The 27,796-nt window shown below is 38.4% G+C and overlaps 2 protein-coding genes across 2 annotated transcripts in view; one reads left to right on the forward strand and one right to left on the reverse strand.

Moving 5' to 3' along the window:
• LOC126377253 (uncharacterized) overlaps window positions 1-27,796 on the reverse strand; it is a 215,036-nt gene that overhangs the window by 30,217 nt on the left and 157,023 nt on the right. The gene's annotated exons all lie outside the window — the stretch shown is intronic.
• The window catches only part of LOC126377093 (facilitated trehalose transporter Tret1-2 homolog), a 29,666-nt gene continuing 8,083 nt past the window's right edge, over window positions 6,214-27,796 (forward strand). The window contains exons 1-2 of the mRNA XM_050024751.1: window positions 6,214-6,460; window positions 27,096-27,251. Of these exons, the coding sequence (XP_049880708.1) occupies window positions 6,346-6,460; window positions 27,096-27,251 (271 nt within the window). The 5' untranslated portion in view covers window positions 6,214-6,345. The remainder of the gene's footprint in view (window positions 6,461-27,095; window positions 27,252-27,796) is intronic.

The following is a 27,796-nucleotide window of genomic DNA, read 5'->3' on the forward strand; positions in this document are numbered from 1 at the left end:
CATTATAATGGACATTTTTTTCTTGATTATTATTTGGTTATAAGGTTGAAGTTTTTTGGTTTAAAAAAGTAAGTGCGTTAAGTCAACAAATGTTAAATAGCAATTTTGCTTTTTAGAGGAATTGCTTCAAGAGCCCAGTTGGTAGAACGCTTGCTTCTTACTTTGAGGTCGCAGGTTCGAATCCAGCACAGGCCTAAAACAACGATTGTCGAATTTGTTTTCGAATTCATGTTTGGATCGTAAAGGATTATCACGTGCTCAGAGGTGAAGGAAAACATCGTGAGGAAACCTACATTCCCCATTCCTAACCTGTATTTAGTACAAAAAAAAAAAAATAATATCCAAAACAAAAAGAAGAGCAAACCAAAATCATAAAAACAATAATAATAAAACTAAGTATTCTAAATGCAACGCACTGACGGCCCGATCATCTGCGGTGGAGTCCGGAATAAAAGGACCTCGCTCAGCATAAGTCGCGGCGTGAGCCACGACGCTGGTATTCTGCGGGCCCTGCCGAGTGAGGCCACGGACATCGCGGTATATATGTACATAGATGCATACTACTTAAACTTACTTACACATAATTATTTAGTATTACAAAATATTACAAAATTATAACAATTACAATAAATACACATTAATACGATTTACCATAAACATAAAAATATCATAAATTGTAAATTAATCATTTCATACTACGATTTGGATACTGAATGATTGTACATACTCACATATCTCTGATTGACGGCAATACCTTAAGATTTGAAGTAAAATTCCTAATGAGAGACCTTCCAATCGACGTTCCCCAAACACACGATAGGTGGCTTTGTTAATTTTATCTTCGTTTAAACTTCTAATTTTATGGATAACAGACATATACGCATCTTTTATCTATGTTTTAGACATATCTAAATCTAACGAAAAACATTTTCTTTTTTCTATTTAACTTATTTGTGAATTGTAATCAAGAAAAACTTAATAATAAGTCAAACATTTTATCACGTTTTTCTTTGACGTTTTTTTTTTGACGTGACTTATTGTAGATGCCGCAGATGGCATTAACTACTTGGCTAGACAAACGGGGAGCGCTGAAGGCTCTCACCCGGTACAACGTTTAAGACGACAGGCCTGAGGGTGCCCAGTTGGGCGCGAACCTTGACTCAAGACGTCGTCTGAGGGGAAGAATATTTGAAAGAATTAATCGACACTAGTGGGTCGATAGCGATAAGCGTAGAATGAGGGAAATCGTCGACCACGCCCGCGGGGTCGGTATCGGGGTTTTCTATGACATCACAATGTGCTTTTTCATACAAATTCTATAGTAATCTTTTGTTTTGACGTTTAGTGAAAAGTAACTGGGGGGTTAAAATGGCCATATCGAAGCAATTCATCTAAGAAAGCAATATTGCAATTTGAAAGTTCGCATTGCGCACTTACTTTTATACGCGCAAATGTCAAATTGCAACATTGTTTTCTTAGACTTAGATGAATTGCTTTGATGTGGCCATTTTAACTCCCCTGATTTGATTAAGTAATTGAAAAGTAGCCTATTATTACTACTACTATATAGAGCCACACGAATCTCCGCATTATTGTAGATTTACCGCATATACTCGTATATGGTAATAACTACTTGGCCGGACAAATAAACACCCTTATCTCCAACCTTGGAATATCACCTAATGACAGGCAATCTTTTCAACTACACACGTGTTTCTTTTTTTCTACTTATAATCAAGTAGTAATATCTATTATGTAGAAATATAAACAGGAAATAAAATCTATTGAAATATTCACACATGTTTACATGATAACACATAATATACAAGGTGTTAGACATATCGTAACGAATACTGTGGGAGACGATTCAGCCCATGGTTCTGAGTTGATATCAAGTGGATTTTCCGTCTCAAAATTGATGTTTTTTTTTGTGTTTATTAATATTATTTTCAATTATAAACTTTTGCGATGGAAAATTCCACTTGATATTAAATCAGACAGCTCTTGAGGAGCTCGGTGGCGCAGCGGTTAACGCGCTCGGTCTGCGATTGTTGAAGTTAAGCAACTTTCGCAAAGGCCGGTCATAGGATGGGTGACCACAAAAAAAAAGTTTTCACCTCGAGCTCCTTCGTGCTTCGGAAGGCACGTTAAGCCGTTGGTCCCGGCTGCATTAGCAGTCGTTAATAACCATCAATCCGCACTGGGCCCGCATGATGGTTTAAGGCCCGATTTCCCTATTCATCCATAGGGAACGCCCGTGCCCCAGCAGTGGGGACGTTAATGGGCTGATGATGATGATTAAATAAGAATCATGAGCGGAATCTTTCCCCTCAGTATTCGTTACGATTTCACTTAACCGTAACTGCTTGTGACTTTGCAATGAATAAATGAATATGAATGAATGTACGTACAGGTAGCCATACAATACAATACAATACAATACAATACAAATACACTTTAACATAAACTGCCTATATACGTCCCACTGCTGGGCACAGGCCTCCCCTCAATCAACCGGAGGGGGTATGGAGCATACTCCACCACGCTGCTCCACTGCGGGTCGGTGGAGGTGTTTTTACGGCTAATAGCCGGGACCAACGGCTTAACGTGCCTTCCGAAGCACGGAACCATCTTACTTTTCGGACAATCAGGTGATTCAAGCCTGAAAAGTCCTTACCAAACAAAGGACAGTCTCACAAAGTGACTTCGACAATGTCCCCATCGGGAATCGAACCCGGACCTCCAGATCTTGAGCCTAACGCTCTAACCACTAGACCACGGAGGCTGTTAAATACACTTTATTGCACCAAAATAAAAAGAAATAATTACAAAAAGTCCCTTAATTACATGGCAAATGGCGGCCTTATCGCTTAAAGCGATTTCTTCCAGACAAGCCATACAAGTTATGTGTAGGTGTTAGTGACGTCGTAACGAATACTGAGGGGGATGATCCAGACCATGATTCTGAGTTAATATCAAGTGGAATTTTATATAATATACAGAGATATATCCCCTCCGGTTGATTGAGGGGAGGCCTGTGCCCAGCAGTGGGACGTATATAGGCAGTTTATGTTATGTGTATACAGAGATATGGTATCTCAAACTAAAACAAATGAGTTAAAAGACTGGCTTGTGGAGAAATGCTTTTACAGCGTCAAAGAATATTTAGATTGTAAATTTTGATGTTTAATTTAGATTTCGATTTTTTTATTTTGGTGTTTTGTTATTTTAGTTTTAATATTTTATGAATATGTGTAGCTTAAGATATTTTATTAAGTAATTGTTATTTTATTATATAGGCAGTAGTTAACGTAATGTAACTTGTACCGTCCGTTCTTTCATTGTGTATGCTTGAAAAAGTAGAATTTGGTGATACTATTTTTATGCACTGTAATCTGCAATGTACAATACGTTAACAGGTTAGTCAAATCAAGTACTCTTTACTAAACGTCAAAACAAGAAATTATTATGGGAATTTGTATGAACTTCTATGCTGTTCTGGGAGCAAATAAAAAACATAGAACACGTTCAGCTGCTTGTCTTCCCGGGCATGTCGTAAAAACCGACAGAGGGATTGCGTCCTCTAACATGATGGACTAATGTTATGGGCGATAGGCTGATCCCTTATCACCATAAGGTTCATCATATCCATCTTAGGACTTCGTATCAACAGTGGCTGCAAGTTGTCTTTGATTACTTGTGGCTCTGCCCACCCCATTTGGGATTACGGGCGTGAGTTTATGTATGTATGTATGTATGTAATTTGTATGAAAAAACACCCTATGTCGTTATATAAAAGGTGATAAAACATCGGACGTTTTATAACGCTTTACTTGATAAAAATTAAAAAATAAGTTAAATAGAAAAAAGGAAGTGTTTTTCGTCAGTTTTAGATCTGTCTTTATTTAGTAGTCAGCACCTTGACCTAGTATCGTCACTAAGTAATTTAAGGGCCACGCTCTTGTCGGTGTAGCATTCTCCATTCTTGTCTATCAAAGGCCAATTCCTAGACCAAGACCTAAACCTAGGATACTAGGTACCCACTATTTATTAATGTAAGTATATGCTTAGTTTATTTTGGTGTGATCGTAGCCACAAGTCATAATCAGAAGCAATGTTATTTTGGAATTAACCACGGCCTCCGTGGTCCAGTGGTTGAGCGTTGTGCTCACGATCCAGAGGTCCCGGGTTCGAATCCCAGTGAAGAAAAATCACAAAAATCACTTTGTGATCCTTAATTTGGTTAGGACATTACAGGCTGATCACCTGATTGTCCAAAAGTAAGATGATCCGTGCTTCGGAAGGCACGTTAAGCCGTTGGTCCCGGTTACTACTTACTGATGTAAGTACGTAGTCGTTACATGAGTCATGTCAGGGGCCTATGGAGGCAGGGTTATTACTGAATAACCCTAACACCAGGGTTGATGGGGTTGGTAATCCACCTCACAACCCACACGATAGAAGAAAACTAACCACGGCAATTTCCAAACTAACGCGTAAATCTTGTGCTTTGAAATAAATCTTCAAACTGCATTATATTTGTTTGTTTGTATGATCTAAATGGATGATAAAACGATGTTTATGCTCTGAAATAGAATCGAAAGCTTAGCTGGTTGCTGTTATAATGCTGTTTGTGGCAAGGAACTGATGTTACGCAAGTAACTCAAGGGAGTAGTTCCGAGAAACTGTGAAAGGCATACTTACAATAAGTACAAGGAATAAAAATAAAATTGTTGTTCAAAATTCTAGATTAAGTAAATTAAATTCATCTTTTTTGGGGTTATGTATACGTTTTTACAATAAAATACCAGATAATATTTTAAATTTGTCAGAGAATAAATTTAAATCTCACGTGAAGCTTACTTTTTGTAAAAAAGCTTATTATAAGATTAATGATTACCTAAATGATAAAAATGTCTGGTATTGAATGTGTTCCTCTAGTTATTAAATAACTTGTAATGTACCCTCATTGATTTAAAAGATGTGTTGCTGTTGCAGTTTCTTGTCATTTCTTCTCCTCAGCCATAACACCTTGCGAAATGACGTAAATTCAAAAATGTTACATTGACCTTCAACAAGTTTATCCATGATAATTATGTTGAATAAATGATTCTGATTCTGATTCTGAGTAACGCAAGGGAGTTCAAACACCGAAAGTCAATATCATTTCATTACCGTGAACTCAAAAATATCTTAGAATCTTTTGTCTTTTTGCAAATATATTTTTTTTTTGGTATTTTCTCTTGACCATGACTTTCTGGATGTGAAGGCCTGGAGTCCTAAAATACAGGGTTTCCTAGTTTAGGCTCCAGACTCTATAAATATTACCATATAGTTTTGTTGAACCGGTGTTCAAACACCGGTTGGTAGGCTCTTAGAGCTTGAAAATGTCGGACTTGTTTTGTTTTTCTTGATTAAAATACATAAATTTAAATTTTTTTCGTTAGTTTTAAACCTATCTTTATTTAGTAATCAGAATTTCATACTTTATCTTGAACCTAGTACCTACACGACCCAATTTAAAACATAAACAGTCTATATACATCCCGCTGCTGGGGACATGCCTCCCCTCAATCATCCGGAGGGGGTACGGGGCATACTCCACCAAGCGTGTTGGAGTAAGCCACCCTGCAACCTTACATGGAGCAGCGGCTCTACTGCGGGTTGGTGGAGGTGATTTTACGGCTAATAGCCGGGACCAACGGCTTAACGTGCCCTCCAAATCACGGAATCATCTTACTTTTTCAAGCAATCAGGTGATTCAAGCCTGCAAAGTCTTTACCAAATAAAGGACAGTCTCACAAAGTGATTTCGACAATGTCCCCATCGGGAATCAAACCCGGACATCCGGATCGTGAGCATAACGCTTAACCACTAGACCACAGAGGCTATTCAACAACAACTACATTATAACCTAATATATAATAAAAATGTATATATGTAATAGCTTTTAAGTATTAAGTACTCTCTGAGGAGGTTTTTTAAAGGGGAGGTCTGTATCAAATTATTAAAAAAAATTGCAGTTAGTTCAAAATCACTTCCAACATGATTTATTATCTATATCAACCACAAATATCAATTATATCATTAGACATTGTGATAAAAACTGAAATAATCTACTTAAGATTTCTATCTACCCCAACTCTATATAATTAACGCGATAATTAATCTAGTTTATTTGACGAAAAATTGTAAATAGACACGTACAAGTGTCAAAGCGGCCTTCACCGAGAAATCTCTGTTTGCAGATTTGGACACGGGATTTTGGGAGTCTGCCAACCCTAATTTGCACCCGCAACGTAAACACATCGTCGGGTCGCGTCTCCTGACGTCACACACTGACGTATGGCTGATAGAGAATACGCTTACGACCCGGTGGGCACCGGCGCGCCAGTCAACCAACAGGCGTACAGAATGGAGGCGGGACAACTGTGGCGGCAATACATCATCGCCGGCGTCGGTATGTCAATTTACCAGTGCCAACTTAACTTTAATTTAAAAAGAAAAAAGTTTGCCCGATAAAACACCCGCGCGCCAATTTATTTATAAAAAGAAAATCCCGCGCTAATTTTAAAATTCGAAAATTAAACAACTCGTTGTGATTGGTGTTTAATCCGTGACGGATTAGAAATGTGACACGACAATTTGATTTTGTCGGTTTAGAATTGAATCGAAGTTCATGCTTGTTTTGGTTGTTCTCTTTTTGTTTAATAATGTAAAATTTGAACGGATGTGATTTTATAGACATCGATAAAGTGTAGCACAGACCGGGTCATGGTTATCGGAAACTGCTGGTGTTTTGTTGAATTGATTTCAGTTACAGCAAAGTTTAAAATGCAGTAAAGTGCGCGGTCACTCATTAGCATGGATTGAATAATAATGAGACATTATCAGGTACTTAATTAAAACCGCTTTGATTTGCGTTCGAAATCCACTATTAAAAAGCTAATAAAACACAAGATTTATATTTTTTTAGGATTTTTTAAAATTCATTTCAATAAAACCGCACCTTTATTGACCTCTCACACCATGCGGGGTTCGCTGGAAGATATCTCTTTTAGAGATAAGCCCACCTTTTATTCCTTTTTTTGTTCTTGTTAACTATGCCTACTAATGTGTACAATAAAGAGTTTATAAAATTAAAAATAACATTTATTAAATGCACTAAAATATTTCGACAATAAACCACATGCACTAGAAAACATACATCAAGACCTGAAAATATCTTTTAATTCATTCAATACTTGTATCATACAAAAAACAGCTGTGATAATAATTGTTTATCATCAAGTGGGTATATATGAACATCAATAAAATAATAAAATGCATAATTATACGAACAGATTAAAATACCGAGGCACACAGTAAATGTATGTAGTGAGTAGAATATCAGTACATAACACGTTATATTCGGTTCTATATAATAAGTAATAATTATAACAAAACTTACTTATTAATAAACAAATAAGTAATAAGTTTGTATAAACTTTTTGACTTACTAAATTAATTCCGCACTTACAAAGTCATTCCTAAGTGTTTTGAAAACTACTACTTACATACTGTTCGTAAAACCTTTTTTTTGACGTGACTTATTGTAGATTTGCCGCAAGTGGCATTAACTACTTGGGCGGACAAATGGGAAGCGCGGCTGAGGGCTCTCACCCGGTACAAGATTTAAGACAACAGGCCTGAGGTGCCTAGTTGGGCGCGATCCTCGGCTCAGAGTGTCGTCTAAGGGGATTATATTTGAAAGAATTAATCGACTCTAGCGGGTTGATTATATTTATCGACCCTAGCGGGTCGATTAATATCGATATATACTCGTAGATGGTGTGAACTGAAATCAGCACCGTTCAGTGTGAATTTATGTATTCAATTCAATTCAATGTCTTTATTGGGCTATGAAGGTATATGTCGTATTTTGCGATTTGTTTACGACTAAGTACCTACTACTTATCGTGAAATTGATTTATCAAACGTCTGTGTGTCACATACACGTGAATAAATTCAGTACTTATTTTTAACTTAATAATTATCCATGTTTATTTCCGCGGTTCATAGAAGTATAATTAGTACGTTTGGATTGTTCAAATGTGCAAACACTTTGGCAGAGGAAAACGCTTGCGTCCTACGACTTGCCCGTGTTGCTCTATATGGTCTATACGTATATATACTACGGTAAAAACACGCATTAAATGTGTATTTTTGTGACCTTGAAGTTGTCATTAACTACGTCATTATAATATTTTTGCGAACTTCCACATAACAATAATTCCTGAACAAAGATAGTCATGATATTATTTTTATTGTGACCTTATGACCCTTCTTATCACCAATGGTGGCTTATTCCAGTAAAGTGTCCAATTATTACTTTGTGGGTTCATCATTTGAACTGTAATAAAAATTATCGCGATAAACTTGACAAAGATTTCTTGACAGAGCTCCCCTAACCAAGTCTCTGCCGCATCCGTCGCACAATGCAGCTAGCTCGGCTATTCCACCTGGGAACCGGTACAGAGGGCACTCGTTCACTATGTGAGATATGGTTTGATCCAGGTGACCACATTCACAGTATGGCGACTCCTTTAAGCCCCATTTATGTAGGTGATGGTTTGACTTTCTGTGGTTGGTCCAACACCGGTTCAATCGGGTCCAGATTTTTCGCTTGGAGTCAAAGCTAGGAACCGCGAGGGATCCGGAATAAGGTCCGAATCTGTGCCGTCGAACATGTTCCACTAAAATGTGTGTAGGCCATAGTAATCAGTAACAGAAGACCGCGCGCAAAATTGCATGGGTTAAGTTACGCCGCGCGACGCGATAATGACAAAATATGTCGCGAGTTTGCTTTGGCCAATAGACTTGTGCTCATACACGACATTTATGTACTTTTTTTTTTGACGTGACTTATTGTAGATTTGCCGCAGATGGCATTAACTACTTGGCCGGACAAATGGGGAGCGCTGAAGGTTCTCACCCGGTGCATTTATCTACATAACCCCGCCTTATAATAGTAAACGCCTTTTTGAAAAATCACATTCTGGGGGATTAAAAAGGCCACATCAAAGCAATTCATCTAAAAAAGCAATATTGCTATTTGACATTTGTGTGCATTGCGCACTTACTTTTTATGTCCAAATGTCAGATTGCATTATTGCTTTTCTAGATGAATTGCTTCAGTAAGTATGGCCTTTTTAACCCCCTGATCTGATTTTTGTTGAAGAAAACCTAGCAAAGTAATACGATTAATGATAGACAAGTTAGCCTTAATCTAGGAAAAATGTGTACCCGGATTGAAATTAATGAAAAGAAATCAAGGTTTTGTTGAAGAAAATTACATAAGAAAGTGTCTTTTCAAAAAGACGTGGTCTTTAATATAACGCGACGATAAGTAGCTTCCGTTGCGTCTACCTATGGGGCCAAGGACGCGTTATATGTCGCATCGACGCGACAGCGCCACTCACGCAGCAGGTACAGGTCAAAGAAATGATATGATCACGTTTTCAATCACCAATGTATCTTTACACGGTCAAATGGGTGACAAACTATTTATAATTAATTGTATACAATATCTTGAACAAGTACTTTATCTCTGTACCTACTTTTGGCATTATGTTGTTTACCTAGGTATATTGAACTATTAGGTTAGGTTAGCAACTCATCAATAACTTGCAGTCACTTTAGGATTAAATCCTGTCTTACATGAGGTCAACACCATATAACGGCCTCCGTGGTCCAGTAGTTGAGCGTTGGGCTCACGATCAGGAGGTCCCGGGTTCGAATCCCGGTGGGGAAATATCACAAAAATCACTTTGTGATCCCTAGTTTGGTTAGGACATTACAGGCCGATCACCTGATTGTCTGAAAGTAAGACGATCTGTGCTTCGGAAGGCACGTTAAGCCGTTGATCCCGGTTACTATACTTACCTGATGTAAGTACGTGTTTTATTAATTAGAAGTTATTTTATTTCTTTAATGTTTTGCCACTTTTTTCGTCTTTTAATATGTTAGGTTAGGTGACCAATCCGCACTGGGCCCGCGTGGTGGTTTAAGGCCCGATCTCCCTATGGATATAGGGAAGGCCCGTGCCCCAGCAGTGGGGACGTTAATGGGCTGGTGATGTGTGATATGTTAGGCAGTTTATTTAAATTTTGATGGATATCACATATGGGCTAGAAGAATATAGGACCAATCTAGATATACGAGTAGGTAAATTCAATCTTTTTTCCATGTGTATTTTACATGGAGGGGGCTTTTTTCCATTTAATTTGTTCAAATTCATTTATCAATAGAAGTTAAAAAGACATTTTTTTTTTACCTTTGATGGGTCTCTTGGCCCCAGATTTGCCCGACGGCATTGACAAGGCCTAAGATGGAGCGAGCTCGCCCAGAAGGTACCTGTTCACTATGGCTTTGAAAGCACCCGGGTTATATGCATTCGGAAACACTCGTACAGAAGACGGCAAAGAATTCCACTACCATATCCTCCCACTCACATGTCCAAAATATAAAGTTTAATCCTATTTTTTTTCTATCATAAGTCGTCATTTTTTTAATGTTGATTAGGATTAGCATTATTACCAAATGATAAAGATAAGGAAAATACTGCCTATGTGGCCAACCACACCATGAGTAAATTATCTTAATCTTTATTGACTAATATATAAATGCGTCAAAAGTTTCAGATACAGTTTCGATAACAGTCAAGGCATTTAAGATACCTACTTATTAAATACATAACTCCGTTGTTTCCTATTAAATATACGTAGATAAACAGCCTCCGTGGTCTAGTGGTTAGAGCGTTAGGCTCACGATCTGGAGGTCCGGGTTCGATTCCCGATGGAGACATCATCGAAATCACTTTGTGAGACTGTCCTTTGTTTGGTTTAAGGACTTTTCAGGCTTGAATCACCTGATTGTCCGAAAAAGTAAGATGATTCCGTGTTTCGGAGGGCACGTTAAGCCGTTGGTCCCGGCTATTAGCCGTAAAAACACCTCCAACAACCCGCATTGGAGCAGCGTGGTGAGTATGCTCCATACCCCCTCCCGTTGATTGAGGGGAGGCCTGTGCCCAGCAGTAGGGCGTATATAGGCAGTTTATGGATACGTAGATAAAGAAATATGATTCATTAACCATTCATTAAAACACCGTGAAGTCCCAGGTTCGAATCCCTAGGAGAACATTTATGAAACATATAAAAGAGAAGGTGCAGGTCGTGTCGTATCGGGAGGTGAAGGTTTTGGCGGGAAGAGAGGAATGGCGATTACTCCACCGACAAGAGCGCAGCTCTTAAATAGAGAGAGAGAGAGAGAACTTTGTCTATGGTTTATTTAACATTCAAAATATTCTATATTTAATATTATATCAGAACACATTTTTTTCGTAATTTCAAATAATCTTAATCGAATATGCTGTAATCGACAGACGGTGACTCCTATCACATTTTTATCATTATCAAGTGCAAATATGCACGTAATTTTTTTTACAATTTCACAAGTAGGTAGGTATTTTGCACTTGCCAATTTCCAGTATTGGAATCGTCGGACAAAAACGCTCTTTTTATAACAGGAAGGAAAATTAAAGTACCTACAGCGATTTTGAGGAAAATAACAAGTTCGTGATCGATTTGATTTACCTATCTATATCCTTAAAATGATATTATCATTTCATTTATTCAATCCCATTAACAATTTTAGATTGTAACGGAAAAAATTGATAAACGTACTTACCTAAGTCGTAAAAATAATTTAACAAATTTTTAAAATTAAATTAAATAAAAATAAGAATACAAATTGATTTAATGAAATTGTCTTAGCATTTATTGACTTTTTTGTTAGAAAAAGTAGCATTTAATAAAATAAAAGTTACATGTGGAACTGGATTGTTATATATATATGTATAAGTAAGTCAATTATAGGTGCACACCACATTTGCAATTTAAGACAACGTACTCGTAATCGTTTAGGTAGATAACCAAGAGCTACGCTCTTGTCGGTGGTGCATCTCCATGCTACTTTTTTAGGGAACAAATGGGCAGTGGTTTCCCTCTTGCTTTCCGCCCCGCAGTACTCTGTCTGACGCGAGTGGGATGGCGCCCTGAGTAGTCTATTTCAAAGCCGTACTAGGACAAATGTCCTCCGCGTCTGAATAGTAAGTACTGACAGTTACTGCTGCCCTGTGTCAGGTTACAGTCCCTGTGATTTGCCCCTTCCGTCCTGCATTGCCATACGGTACCGATATAACGATATTACCCACAGATAAATTTAAGATTACGAATTCAAATATTTATAATCTACATAATGCGATAAGTAAATTATTCGTTTCCGGTAGGAGTTTAGAGTAGTGAAAGCAATTTTATAATTAACCTAATAAATATCATATTTTTTTGACCTTGTGAAGTTTGTATATCTTTATAAAATAATGAAATATAAATATGGTGTACCTAAAAACCCTCTTTATTTCTATTTAATTAAGTAGGTAAATATTTTCATGAACCATACTTAATAACTACTATTTTCCATGAATTTTCCGACATTAAATTCCACTTGATATTAACTCAGAATCATGGTCTGTATCATCCCCCTCAGTATACGTTACGATGTCACTAACACTCTGTATTATACAGTATATTGCTTATTTATGCGAGTCACAGGGACTGTAACTTAGAACCTGACAGAGGGCAGCAGTAACTGCCACTATTAAGAGGCGGCGGATAGGGAGTCCTAGTACAGCTTTGAAATAGACTACTCTGGGCGCCATCCCAATCGCGTCAGACAGAGTACTGCGGGGCGGAAGGCAAGAGGGAAACCACAGCTCTATTTTTCCCTAAAAAAGTAGTATGGAGATGCACCACCGCCAAGAGCGTAGCTCTTAGTTATCTCCCTAAACGATTACGTTGTCTTACACAGCAAATGTTGTGTGCACCTATAATTGACTTAAATAACAATCTAGTTCCTGATGTAACTTTTATTTTATTAAATGATACTTTTTCTAACAAGAAAGTCAATAAATGCAAAGACAATTTAATTAAATCAATACAAATCAATATAATTATGTGAATTTATTATTTATTGCCATTATAATTTGAATAAAAAAATATCTAGAATATGCTATTAAATCAATTTATATTCTTATTTTTAATATTTATTTATTTAAATTTAAAAAAATTGTTAAATTATTTTTACGACTTAGGTAAGTATCCCTAAAAAGTAGCATAGAGAATGATACACCGACAAGAGCGTGGCTCTTAAATTAGTCATGTGATACAGGATATACACAATACAGGATGAAACTGTCATCCTCTGGAATTAATATAACATAAACAAAGAGTATTTGTATTCGGATTATATCAAATTATAATTATCATACCCTTACAAAGTAGATATATCTTACTCATATTATAAATGTGAAACTTTGTGAGTATGGATGTTTGTTACTCTTTCACGAAAAAACTACTGAATGGATTTAAATGATACTTTACAATAATGTAGCTTATACATCTAAAGATACTGTGTGAAAAACGTGACGATAAGTAGGAAAGTAAGTAGGAAAAAATCTACCATCTGCGAGCAATTCTGGCGTGCGCTAACAGAAACCGTTACATATATTATGTAATGTATGATATTATGGAAGTGTTTAATCTTAAATGGTCCTACAAAAAAGCCAGGCCTATGATTAGGGCTGTGTAGTGATTGAGCTATATATATACGATTTTTTTTTAAATATTAATCATTTAAAAAATCGGAAATTCTTACCGCGGAAACCGAAATCCATGTGGACGAACGCGCGGGCGGCCTCGGGCTTGAATAACAGATTTCCACTCCTCGCGACCTTTTGCCATCTCTATAGCTTGCTCGCATAATAACATTGCGAGTGTTTAGTTTTCGAACAACAGAGCGTCGCCAGGTCTCTTTGGGCCGCCCCCTTTTGCGTTTTCCACGTGCACACCACGTCAGAGTTCGTCGCGACGGGTGTAAACAAAATGGTGATGATAAATGTAATTAATAAAAGAAAATATTCTACTCAATAAACACGACTAAAACGCCATTAAGATTAGACAAAAGTTTGGCGTTATATAATTTTATGACGTCAGATAAAATTATATACCTACTTAACTTACTCGAGTGTAGAATTTTACATTTTAAATGACAGATATCATGGAATTTGATATCTGTGCTATCAAGTTTGTAACTTTTCATGACCACTGAGGTCGGATAGAGACAATGTTCCACTATAATTATTTACTAATAAATTATTATATTTTATGTCATTTTGTTACGTTTTTCTACGACGTCACAGTGTGCTTTTTCATACAAATTCCATAGGAATTTCGTGTGTTCACGTTTAGTAAAAAGTAACTGATTTGACTAGTTGGAAACTAGCCTATTAACAACAAAAAAATGATTCTGTTCCAACGTGAGTGAGTGTACGTACTATCTAGTGTTTATTTTATCAGACAGACACATAGTGTTGCCACCCTTAAGTCCCAACGACCCGATTACTCTAGCCATAGAGGCAGCCAATCAGTTCGCGACACCAAACACTTCAGGATCCCGATACCGACCCCGCCGGCGTGATGGACGATTTCCCTCAATCAGCGCTTATCGCCATCGCGCCACTAGGGTCGATTAATTCTTTCAAATATTTTTCCTCTCAGACGACGCCCTGAGCCGAGGTTCGCGCCCAACTGGGCACCTTCAGGCCTGTTGTCTTAAACGTTGTACCGGGTGAGAGCCTTCAGCGCTTCCCCTTTGCCCGGCCAAGTAGTTAATGCCATCTGCGGCAAATCTACAATAAGTCACGTCAAAAAAAAAGCCACCCTTAAGCTTTATGGCTAGTCAAAATACACAGGATCATGCCTATTTCCCGTTGGGGTAGGCAGAGACCTTACTTCGATCCTGACACACCACATTCGCTTCTTCCACTCTCATCGAAGACTTCATGCGTGCTCGCCGGTTTGGTACTCTTGCCCATAACGTTCGTTGGATCGTCGATCCCTAGTCACACTACCAACTCGTGACTAGCAGGGTACTATGCTCTGTTCGGTACCCCGAAAAACATCCTATGGCGGCAGCGCATCCTCGCCGCCAATAAAACAAATGTTGATGAGTACTGGTTGGAGGCCGAGGAAATGGATTCTGGTAGGGCTCTAGCTAGAACATCACCGATTGAGAAATTGGTCGGTGTACTGCGGAACGGAAGGCGATTGAGGCAACCACCGTTCTACACGCCCTATCTATGGAATAACGGCGATTGCTCCACCGACAAGAGAGTGACCATAACGTAATGTCATAGGAAATTGATCCAAAAACCCATTGTGCTTGTGACATAATCATAAAGTAAACATACCACGTGTGGATAGAGTTCAATGTCAAACGTAGGTAGGTAACCAGTACAGGAAACGACCCATCAGCATCGTAATTACAATTTTATACACTTTTCACATTACTCGCTTCAAAATAGACCATTCTTCAATGACTCAACGAACTCCATGGTCCAGTGGTTGAGCGTTGGGCTCACGATCCGGAGGTCCCAGGTTCGATTACCGGTGGGGAAACACCACAAAAATTACTTTGCGATCCCTAGTTTGATGAGAACATTACAGGCTGATTTGACTTGATTGTCCGAAAGTAAGATGATCCGTGCTTCGGAAGGCACGTTAAGCCGTTGGTCCCGGTTACTACACACTGATGTAAGTGAGTAGTCACTACTTGAGCCATGCCAGGAGCCTTTGGCGGCTCAATAGTAACCCAGACACCATGGTTGATGAGGTTGGTAATCCACCTGACAACCCACACGATAGAAGAATGAATCAGTGAGTCAATTTTGGAAAATCTTTACAGCGCCATCTGTATTATTCTTAAGGAACGTATTCAGGAAAGTTCCTCATTCTCTTTATTCGATTACTTCTTTCAAATATTCTTCTTCTCAGAAGACGCCCTGAGCCGAGGTTCGCGCCCAACTGGACACCCTCAGGCGTGTTGTCTTATTTGTATCCAATCAAAAATATAAATGTGAAATGAGAGCCAAGTTCAATATTATGATAAATGCCTTGGTTGTTGACTTCAACGACAAAAGAAGTGAGATCTAAATGGGTGCCAAGTTCAATGGTCAGTCCTGAAATGTATTTATAAGTAACAGTATAACATATCATATCTTCTTATAACATAAGATAATGTATTGTAGCCTATGGACTGTCTTGGCTAGTTTTTATAAACCTACCAACGAATTATTATGTTTGATCGCTAGTTTCTACCAACAATCCAAATTTTCGGAAATATAAAATAGGAGCCGACATATACTTGTAGGTTTAGAACTTGCGAAGGCTATAATTCATATATGAAAACTAGCCAAGACAGACCTTAGGCTACAATACATTATCTTATGTTATAAGAAGATAATAATATGATATGTTATATTACACACGGTGCGGCTCGCCAGTTCTGTTTCTTGAACTTGGCTTGACACGCTACCGCGTTTCTAGACCGGGTGAGAGCTCTCAGCGCTCCCCATTTATCCGGCCAAGTAGTTAATACCATCTGTGGCAAATCTACAATAAGTCACGTCAAAAACGAACGAATTAAACAACAGTGATGTGGACATACACAACGATTCATTTATTCAATTTAAAAGTAAAATGCTGAAACTTATCCACACCACTAATAATTTTATGTAATTTTATAATTTTATGTACTTAACCACCTATCTCTAAGTTTTATTCTGCAATAGTTTTAGTTTTCGTTTGATTTTTTCATACCATTTAAACGTTGTTGTGTTGTATTAGTTAGACGATTTATGTTTTTTCTTTCTTAAATTTTATTTTCAATTATTATTGTTCTTTTTAAGCTCACTTTAGTTTATACTTTTTATTATCAGTGTTGTGTGCATCTATAATTGGCAGGCATACCGGAACTTTTCCTTTGTGTATTTTATATTGTGTGTTTGTGTATGTACTGCTGTTGATGTACCATAGTAAATAAATAAATAAATAAATAAAAAAAGCATGTTAGTAGAACGTTCTATTTTCGTATGAACACGGGATGTGTGTGGAAGACGAACAATCTCGGCCGTACAATGGACGACCAGTCTTGATTATCTCGGAACAGCCGGCCATAGTCGGAAACACATTATTTAACACAATAATGGCCGACAATGGCAACGAACACTATGAATAGACGCTGTAAGGAATTTGCTAATACAATGATCTGCAAAACTACTACTTACATAAAATTAACTTTATAATCTAGCCATAGAGGCAGCCAATCAGCTCGCGACACCAAACACTTCAGGACCCCGATACCGACCTCGCCGGCGTGGTCGACGATTTCCCTCATTCAGCGCTTATCGCTATCGACCCACTAGGGTCGATTAATTCTTTCAAATATTTTTCCTCTCAGACGACGCCCTGAGCCGAGGTTCGCGCCCAACTAGGCACCCTCAGGTCTGATGTCTTAAACGTTGTACCGGGTGAGAGCCTTCAGCGCTCCCCATTTGTCCGGCCAAGTAGTTAATGCCATCTGCGGCAAATCTACAATAAGTCACGACAAAAAAAAAATATAACAAAAAATAACCGATTTCAAACGCAAAACTAAAAAGCAATAAATAAATTTACTTCGCACAAAGTAATAAGTACGTATTTTCAATTAAGTAGTTAATTAATTTTATAATTCTGAACTCGGTGCCAAGTAAAAAAAAATAGTTCGTAATTTTTGAACTATAATTTTTTTTGACGAAAGCTGTGGTGGATGCCTATACTTTTTGTTTTTATTTATTAAAAAAATGTTAATTGTAATCGTTAATTGTAATTAAATTATTTAATGTTTTAAATTATTGTAATTAAATTATTTGTTGTTTTATTTAATGTTTTATTATATAAGCTGTTGGTGTACCTTTTTTATAAATAAATAAATAAATAAATAAATAAATTATGTAATAACTAAATAAATTCAAATTATAAGACAAAAATAAATTTATTATTTATTAATAATAATAAAAAGGCTCATCATCATCAGCCCATTAACGTCCCCACTGCTGGGGCACGGGCCTTCCCTATGGATGGATAGGGAGATCGGGCCTTAAACCATCACGCGGACCCAGTGTGGATTGATGGTTATTAACGACTGCTAATGCAGCCGGGACCAACGGCTTAACGTGCCTTCCGAAGCACGGAGGAGGTCGAGATGAAAACTCACACCCTCAGGCGAATGTGATGATGAATAAAAAGTTTATTTCGGACTTATAAAAACATCCATATTTGTTAGTAACATTACAAACTTAAATCTAGTATTAGAAACAAATAAGTAATGGAGGCCGGTTGGACCCCCGATGGCGGCAGACTATATTTATTTGACTGCATGCAGTCGTATCGAGTCGTCGTATCAGTCGTAATCATTTATTGTAATTTATACATACACATACATACATAAACTCACGCCTATTTCCCACCGGGGTAAGCAGAGACTATAGAATTCCATTTGCTTCGATCCTGACACACTTCTCTTGCTTCCTCCACATTCATCAATCGCTTCATACACGCACGCCGGTTCAGAGTAATTTATATCTATTAACTATACATTAATCGAGTCCTTTTTATTTCGAAAGTGTGCTTAAGTTCATCATCATCATCATCTCCTAGCATTATTCCGTTTTTCACAGGGTCCTGTCTGACCTTTCAACCCGCGAAGGGTAAACCAGCCCAATACAGATTAGGTCACATAGCTCCGAAAATGCATTTCTCGGGAATGTGGGTTTCCTCACGGCGTTTTTCTTCACCGCTGAGCATGTGATAATCATTTATGACCCAAACATGAATTCGAAAACAAATCTGACAATTATTGGTTTAGACCTGTGCTGGATTCGAACCTGCGATCTCAAAGTGAGAGGCAAGCGTTCTACCAACTGGGCTACCACGGCTCAATTCAAATATTTCTTTAATTCAGTAGGTAACATAGTTACACTTTGAATCGTAAATTTTTACATAACGAACGTCTCATCTGCCTAAAACTAGTGCAGCTTCTCACAACCTGTATAGCCGGGGAAAAGAAGCTGCAAGAAAAACCTCGGCACAGGGCCCTAGACGTTCTTTTTTAAAAAATAAACATAAAATATTTTTATACAATTGAGTAATTTATCTACCTAATATCAGTTCTCAGACAGTTAATCCTATGCATTCATAAAACTTCTAAATAATCACTAACTTTATAATAACCTTTTTTATAAAGTTTCTGTTTAACTACTGTCTTAAAACAGTTGAAGCAATTCCTCAAAATCATATTCTTATGTGATTTTTCAAAAGGGCGGCTATCTATGTGGTTTTCACCATAAGAGAACTACACGATGCACATGTTTTTATCGGCCATGTACTCTTAACCTATCACGATACGGTGCATTACAAACACAAAAACCGGCCAAGTGCGATTCGGACTCGCGCACGAATGGTTCCGTACCACAACAGACTAGGTAAACAACAGTAGGTACCCAATTACTCTAGCCATAGAGACAGCCAATCAGCTCGCGATACCAGACACTTCAGGACCCCGATACCGACCCCGCCGCGCCGGCGTGGTCGACGACTTCCCTCAACCATTAATTCTTTCAAATATTTTTTCTAGGCACCCATAGGCCTATTGTCTTAAACTTTGTACTGGCTATAGTTAATGCCATCTGCGGCAAATCTACAATAAGTCACGTAAAAAAAAACAGTAGGTACACAAATTTCATATTGCTTACCTGGAGGATAAAACGCCACATTAAAGCAATTCATCTAAAAAACCAATATTGCTATTTGACATTTGTGTGCATTGCACACTTACCTTTATATGCGCAAATGTCAAATTGCAATATTGCTTTTTTAGATGAATTGCTTTAATGTGGCCTGTTGCCATTATTGATATCGAGCAAAAAACGACAAAAATATCGCGTTTGTCGTATGGGAGCCCGTCTTAGTAAATATTTATTTTATTTTGTTTTGTTTTTAGTATTTTTTGTTGTGGCGGTAACATAAATAAATACTTAATTTGTGAAAATTTAAACTGTCAAACTATCGCGGTTTTTGAAATACTGCCTGGTGACAGACAGACGAACAGACAGATAGCGAAGTCTTAGCAATAGGGTCCCGATTTTACAATTTGGGTACGGAACCCTAGAAAACTGTCCGGAAGTCGTATCCGGACAACTTACAAGTCTTCCTACTTTAATAGACATAATTGACGACCTCCGTGGTCCAGTGGTTGAGCATTGGGCTTACTATCCGGCGGTCCTGGGTTCAAATCCCGCTGGGTACATATCACAAAAAATACTTTGTGGCCCCTAATTTGGATAGGAAGTTACAGGTTGATCACCCGATTGTCCGAAGGTAAGATGATCCGAGCTTCGGAAGGCACGTTAATTCCTATGCAAAGTAGAATTTCAAGACAATTATACATACTTACTACATGGGACTTAGTAGTCCGTATCTATTGGCCCCGATTCCTGCAGACATTCTATTTTAAGTTATACCCGTCATTTTCTTATACGCCGAAAAGGAAAGGGACGCATTATTGATTATTACTGTTAATTTAAAAATGAAAGAATAACCCGAGCAAATAAAATAGGCGTCTCGTTCATATGCAACCTGTTTGACGTGTGCTGTCAACTTAATTCTGTCGGGTTATTGGCCAATATAAAAAATTGAAAGGGTATTTTGTGTTCCATAAATTTAATGCCTCTCGATTTCGTCCCTTTCCTTTTCAGTGGAGAGGAAAATGACATGTATAACTTAAAATAAGCTTAGGTGGTGTCTACCATAATCCACCACCATTAACGAATTATAATGAAGAGTGCAGCCAATTAATAAAAACTACTATTATGTCACTACTATTATGTTAGTTGACAGCCTCCGTGGTCTAGTGGTTAGAGCGTTAGGCTCACGATCTGGAGGTCCGGGTTCGACTCCAGATGGGGACATTGTCGAAATCACTTTGTGAGACTGTCCTTTGTTTGGTAAGGACTTTTCAGGCTTGAATCACCTGATTGTCCGAAAAAGTAAGATGATTCCGTGCTTCGGAGGGCACGCTAAGCCGTTGGTCCCGGCTATTAGCCGTAAAAACACCTCCACCAATCCGCATTGGAGCAGCGTGGTGGAGTATGTTCCATACCCCCTCCGGTTGATTGAGGGGAGGCCTGTGCCCAGCAGTGGGACGAATATAGGCTGTTTATGTATGTATATGTACTATTATGTAAGTACATATTTGTTCTATTTTGCATTGCCATCACACCCAGGCCTTGTAGGTATCGTTTTTCCACTAAAGGCTTCTACAAACCGCGAAGTTTTGTAATATTTATTTGAGTGTTTTTCTAATTTGATTTAATTTTAACTTAATTTAATTTTACTATTTTGTTCTATTGATTTTGGAATTTTAATTTTATAATTGCTAATGTAAATATGCTTGAAATAAAATGATTTTACGCAACGCAATGAAACGCACACACAAACATCTTTCACCCTAAACGCATATACCTGCTCCGTTCCGTCGTGGGTAATAAAATGATTTTATTTATTTATTTCAGTAGCTACTTAAACAGGGAGGGGTTAAAATGGCCACATCGAAGCAATTCATCTAAGAAACCAATATTGCTATTTGACATTTGTTTGCATTGCGCACTTACTTTTATATATGCGTAAATGTCAAATTGCCTTATTGCTTTCTTAGATGAATTGCTTCGCTGTGGCCATTTTAACCCCCTCGTTGCTATTTTCGGTCGATGATTTCCCTCATTCGGCGCTTATCGCTATCGGCCCACTAGGGTCGATTAATTCCTTCAAATATTACCCTCTCAGACGACGCCCGGTGCCAAGGTCCGCGCCCATCTGGGCACCCTAAGGCGTGTGTCTTAAATTTTGTACCGGGTGAGAGCCCTCAGCGCTCCCCATTTGTCCGGCCAAGTAGTTAATGCCATTTGTGGCAAATCTACAAAAAGTCACGTCAAAAAATAGTCATTATCGCTGAAAAGAAAAATGACGGACGAATGATCGACAGGCAGAAATTAAAAAGCCCTCCCAAAAATTGTATATTGACCAATACCCCACAGAATTAAGTTGTCAGCACACTTCAAACGGGTTTCATATCAACGAGATGTCTATTTTATACGCCCGGGTTAAATATTCATTTTAAAATTAATAGTTGTCAATCGTCCGTCCCTTTCGTTACGATGTCACTAACACGACTGTATCGTTCGTGTGTGAGAACCCTTATATCGATACATAGTGAATCGCAAACATTGTCGGTAGTATTTCATTGCAGTTTACCCAGCCAGGCCCTTTTTAACTGACATTAGGTAGTAGACTTCCCCTATTGAAGTAGCAAGAGTTTGTACACGTGATTAATTTATGTTATGTACATACCATAAGTCACCGACATAGCTCGGAGAATTGCCAAGCTGAAGTGGCAGTGGGCAGGACACATAGCGAGGAGAACCGAAGGCCGCTGGGGCGGAAAGGTTCTCGAATGGCGACCACGTGTCGGACGACGCTCAGTGGGTAGGCCCGCTACAAGGTGGACCGACGATCTGGTGAAGGTCCCGGGAAGCCGCTGGATGCGGGCAGCGCAGGACCGATCGTCGTGGAGATCCTTGGGGGAGGCCTATGCCCAGCAGTGGGCGTCGTACGGCTGATGATGATAATGACATACCATAAGCTTGAAGAAGCCGTGTTTAGGAAGACACGTTAATCCGTTGTTCCCGGTTACTACTTACTGATGTAAGTATATAGTCGTTACATAAGCCATGTCAGGGGCCTTTGGCGGCTCAATGATAACACTGACACCAGGGTTGATGAGGGTGGTATTCCACCTCACAACCCACACGATAAGAAGAAGAGCCATAAGCTAACGACTGTACTGACTATACTTCCTGTCTCTGGTTGCCTGGAAGAAATTGCTGCAGGGCATTAAGGCCATCGATTAATTATTTCAAATATTTTCCTCTCAGACAGGGCGTCCTGTGCCAAGGTTAGATATTGAGCGGAGAGTTATCGTTCTATACGTGATTTCTATTCTTTATTCGATGCTTACCTACATCGATACGTAACATAATGTCTCTGAATAGACTTTGTTCTAGCTAGTGATTTGCAATATCACCTAATAACACATAAACTGATGAACTTAACCATTGTCACGGTAAGGAGTGTCGTGGGAACTCGTTACCAGTACCAGGAAATACAATACAATATGCCTACAATCAAAATGGAACTGTGAAAATATTCCATAGTGTTTGTACTTATCTTGAGCACTTTTCTCACGTCGAGTTTAACACCCAATAAAAAAACTGTTTAAGCTAGATACTGAGGTTTCACTGAAACTAAAGTATGATGGGAATGTTTTGTTTTTTTATCGGACATGTTGATTGTCTCTCACCGCGTATTGACATCGTAACTATACTAAGTAGGGATGATTTAGACCATGATTCTGAGTTGATATCAAATGGAATTTTCCGTCGCAAAAGTATGGAACGGAAAATAATTTAAAAAGCGGCCAAGTGCGAGTCGGACTCGCCCATGAAGGGTTCCGTAATAGCAAGTAACATAATATAAAAGTTTTTTTTTTAGTTCGTAGTAACTTTTGATGTTTTAACTATGAAAGTAAATTACGGTTTACGATTTATGATGTATTAAAAAAAACAATTTTCGTTGGTAGTTTGCATGCTAATCTACATCATAATATTTTTTTTTTTAGTTTTATCCTCCTCTTATTTTCTGTGTCATCTGTCTTTATTTAGTAAAGAATTTCATAATTTATCACTGACATAGGAAACTATCCAATTGTAATTATTGAATACATAGTATTACATGTTGATGTATGAAGTAATGTAAATCGCAATACAATGGCATGTTAGCAATGTGATATATTTCAAGATACGGTGTGTCAATATGCAATGTTTAGATTGTTTTATTATTATGCAACTGTTGTGTATTCTCGGCATTTTAATGTTGTTTTCCTACTACATCACAGTACAGAATTAAATTGAATAATAGTCTCAAAGAATCGCCTCAGTCGAAACATAAAATGAGGAGCTCGGTGGCGCAGCGGTTAACGCGCTCGGTCTGCGATTGTTGAAGTAAAGCAACTTTCGCAAAGGCCGGTCATAGGATGGGTGACCACAAAAAAAAGTTTTCCTTTCGAGCTCCTCCGTGCTTCGGAAGGCACGTTAAGCCGTTGGTCCCGGCTGCATTAGCAGTCGTTAATAACCATCAATCCGCACTGGGCCCGCGTGATGGTTTAAGGCCCGATCTCTCTATCCATCCATAGGGAAGGCCCGTGCCCCAGCAGTGGGGACGTTAATGGGCTGATGATGATGATAAATGTAACTTTTGTTTGGAGGAAACAAGAGAAGTGTGTCAGGATCGAAGCAAATGGAATTCCATAGTCTTTGCTTACCCCGGTGGGAAATAGGCGTGAGTTTATGTATGTATATATAATATGTATGTATATATAATGAAGGTCTTTCTAAGTTCCCCAAAAATAATATACATGGCGCTGCGCTGTCGAGATTTAACGTGATAATTACCTATTATCTCATTACTCGGGTACATAATTATTATAAAATACAATGTGATGGCAGAAGCTTAAGGCTCCAGACAGTTGACACGACTGCAATAGAACTGCAAACCAAACGGGCAGTCCGATTACAGTTCAATTGCAGTCGACGTGCAGTCGTGCTGCACAGTTGGTTTGCAATTCTATTGCAGTCGTGTCAACTGCATTCAAACTGCACCTGAACTGCAATTTGCGGTTGGATTGCAGTTGAAATGCGGTCCGTCTGTCTAGAGCCTTATACTTACAAAAATAATTGTTGCTTATATTTGTACCTATCACATCAAATCAAATCAATTTATTTGCGAGAACACATAAAATACAAAAAGGTGGTAAAATAATTTAAATGACAATGTCGTGATGTGTTCGGCCTGCATGCAGGCGTACAGATATTTAAAAAACATTCTTGTTGAGTCCTTGCATTATTTTCGACCATTAACAAAAAAACATGATTTACATTTTAGTTTTTTTTCTTTATCGGCTTTAAATAGAAGTAATAAAGTGATATCAAAAAGCAAACAGATATTAGTTATATCTGTCGCTTCAGTTCAGGATGTCGAATTTGATAGAGCCTAATGTAAATATCGTGCTTCAGAGCCGCACTAATACAGGGTGTTAGTCACATCATAACGAAAACTTTTATGGTGCTTCAAACCATGATTCTGAGTTAATATCAAGCGAGATTTTCCGTCGTAAAAGTATGCAACTGAAAATATTTTAAAAAATACAAACTATTTCATGAATTTTCCGAGCGGATTATTCATCGCAAAAGAAAATAATTTAAAAAGTACTTAACAGAAAAATCTTGAAGTTTGCGACGGATAATTACGAGTAATCCCACTTTATATTAACTCAGAATCATAATCTGAATCACCCCCTCAGTATTCGGTACGATGTCACTAACACCCTGTATTTTCATATGATAAGATTACTAGATTCTCTGAATATCATTTTTATTTAGTTAGTTGAGCGTTAGGCTCACGATCTGGAGGTCCGGGTTCGATTCCCGATGGGGACATTGTCGAATCACTTTGTGAGACTGTCCTTTGTTTGGTAAGGACTTTTCAGGCTTGAATCACCTGATTGTCCGAAAAGTAAGTTGATTCCGTGCTTCGGAGGGCACGTTAAGCCGTTGGTCCCGGCTATTAGCCGTAAAAAAACACCTCCATCAACCCGCAGTGGAGCAGCGTGGTGGAGTATGCTCCATACCCTCTCCGGTTGATTGAGAGGCCTGTGCCCAGCAGTGGGACGTATATAGGCAGTTTATGTTATGTATGTATGAGTAATATTCAGGGCCGTATTTGACCCGTTTGGGGCCTTGGGCACAATATAGGGCCCGTAATGACTACTACTAGCCCGGGGCTCCTGCTCAGACTGCCCAGTGGGAAAAAGGGGGCCTGGTTATAATACTTAGGTACTTACTAATGTCGGCTTTTGCTTTTAATTCATTGACCGCATCAACATAATTCGAAACCCAAAAACGGACTTTAGAGATGAACTCAATGTAAGTACCTATTTATTACGAAAACCGATATCCACGCCAATAAGACGCTGGTGGAAAAAATATCGTTTTTTTTTTATTTGCCTATTGTAGATTTGCCGCAAAAGTAAAACTACTTGACCGGACAAATAGCCAGCGCTGAGGGCTTTCACCCGGTACAAAATTTAAGACAACAGGCCTGAGAGTGCCCAGTTGGGCGCGATCCTCGGCTCAGGGCATCGTGTGAGAGGATTATAATTCAAAGAATTAATCGACCTTAGTGGGCCGATAGCGATAAGCGCTGAACGAGAGGAATCGTCGACCAAATTAGCAAATGTATTAGCGACTTAAAAATATTACAAAAGTTTGTAAAAGTTTGCCATTTGTAAAAGCCTTTAGTGGAAAAATGATACCTAGGATATTCTGGGTTGGACGTATTAATTGGCTGTACTTTTCATTATAATTCGTTAGTAAATAGATACCTATTACTAAGTCCTATGTATTCGGTATCGGGGCTCTGAAGACTATAATAAATCACATAAAAAAGGTGTAGGTACTTCACAATATAAATATTTCTCTCATAATTTACAAGCTGCGCTCTTATCGGTGCAGTAATCGCCATTCCTCTCTTCTCTCCACCAAATCCTTCATCTCCTGATACGACACGACCTCCACCTTCTTTTTTATTTGTTTCATAAATGTTCTCCTAGGTCTACCCCTTCTTCTTTTTCCTTTTTTTCCTTCTGTGATGGTGTTTATACCATACCCCCATACCCCCTCCGGTTGATTGAGGGGAGGCCTGTGCCCAGTAGTGGGACGTATATAGGCTGTTTACGTACGTACGATGGTGTTTATAAATGAATAGTGTCGTAACAGGTGGCTAATCGTATTTCCTCTCCGGTTTTATTATGGTTCTTTTTTCTTCAACTCTTTTCAGCACTTTTGACACCATTTCAGTTCAGCTTATACCCTCCATCCATTCCCAACACCACATAGTATAAAACACGTTCACAATAATAACACAATATCTCACCTATCTCTTTGTCACCAGCGAACATCGCGATCGCCTCGACGGGTTACTCTATGGGATGGACGTCCCCTGTCAACCCGAAGCTGGGCAACTTAACCTTATCCCCTCTGCCAGAGCCCATCACCTCCGACCAAGGGTCATGGATCGGCTCGCTGCTCACCGTGGGGGCTATCTTCGGTAAGATATATAATTATACTCACACATCCTGTATACATTTCTCTGCTGGGCACAAGCTGGGCTTCGTGACCGCTTCGGTAAGATTATGTCTTGGGTAAGACTATGTCTTGGATAAGATTAGGTCTTGGATAAGATTATGTCTGGGGTAAGACTATGTCTTGGATAAGATTATGTCTTGGGTAAGATTATGTCTTGGGTAAGACTATGTCTTGGATAAGATTATGTCTGGGGTAAGATTATGTCTTGGGTAAGACTATGTCTTGGATAAGATTATGTCTGGGGTAAGATTATGTCTGGGGTGAGATTATGTCTTGGGCAAGATTATGTCTCCGGTAAGATTATTTATTCTGGCGTTGTATAATATAAACCAACTGAAAATGGAAGGTCTACAATGCAGCACTCTACAATGCTTTAAGACCGCTGATCTGAATAAAACAGAAAAGACATAGCAGAGATCGATAGCAGAATAATAATAATTACATGCTTTACAACTCCTGGATGTTTCTGAAATCAAATATAAAAATAATCAAGATTTTTTAAAGGTC

This window comes from Pectinophora gossypiella, chromosome 22, assembly GCF_024362695.1.
Source record: "Pectinophora gossypiella chromosome 22, ilPecGoss1.1, whole genome shotgun sequence".
In the NCBI taxonomy this organism is placed as follows: Eukaryota; Metazoa; Arthropoda; class Insecta; order Lepidoptera; family Gelechiidae; genus Pectinophora; species Pectinophora gossypiella.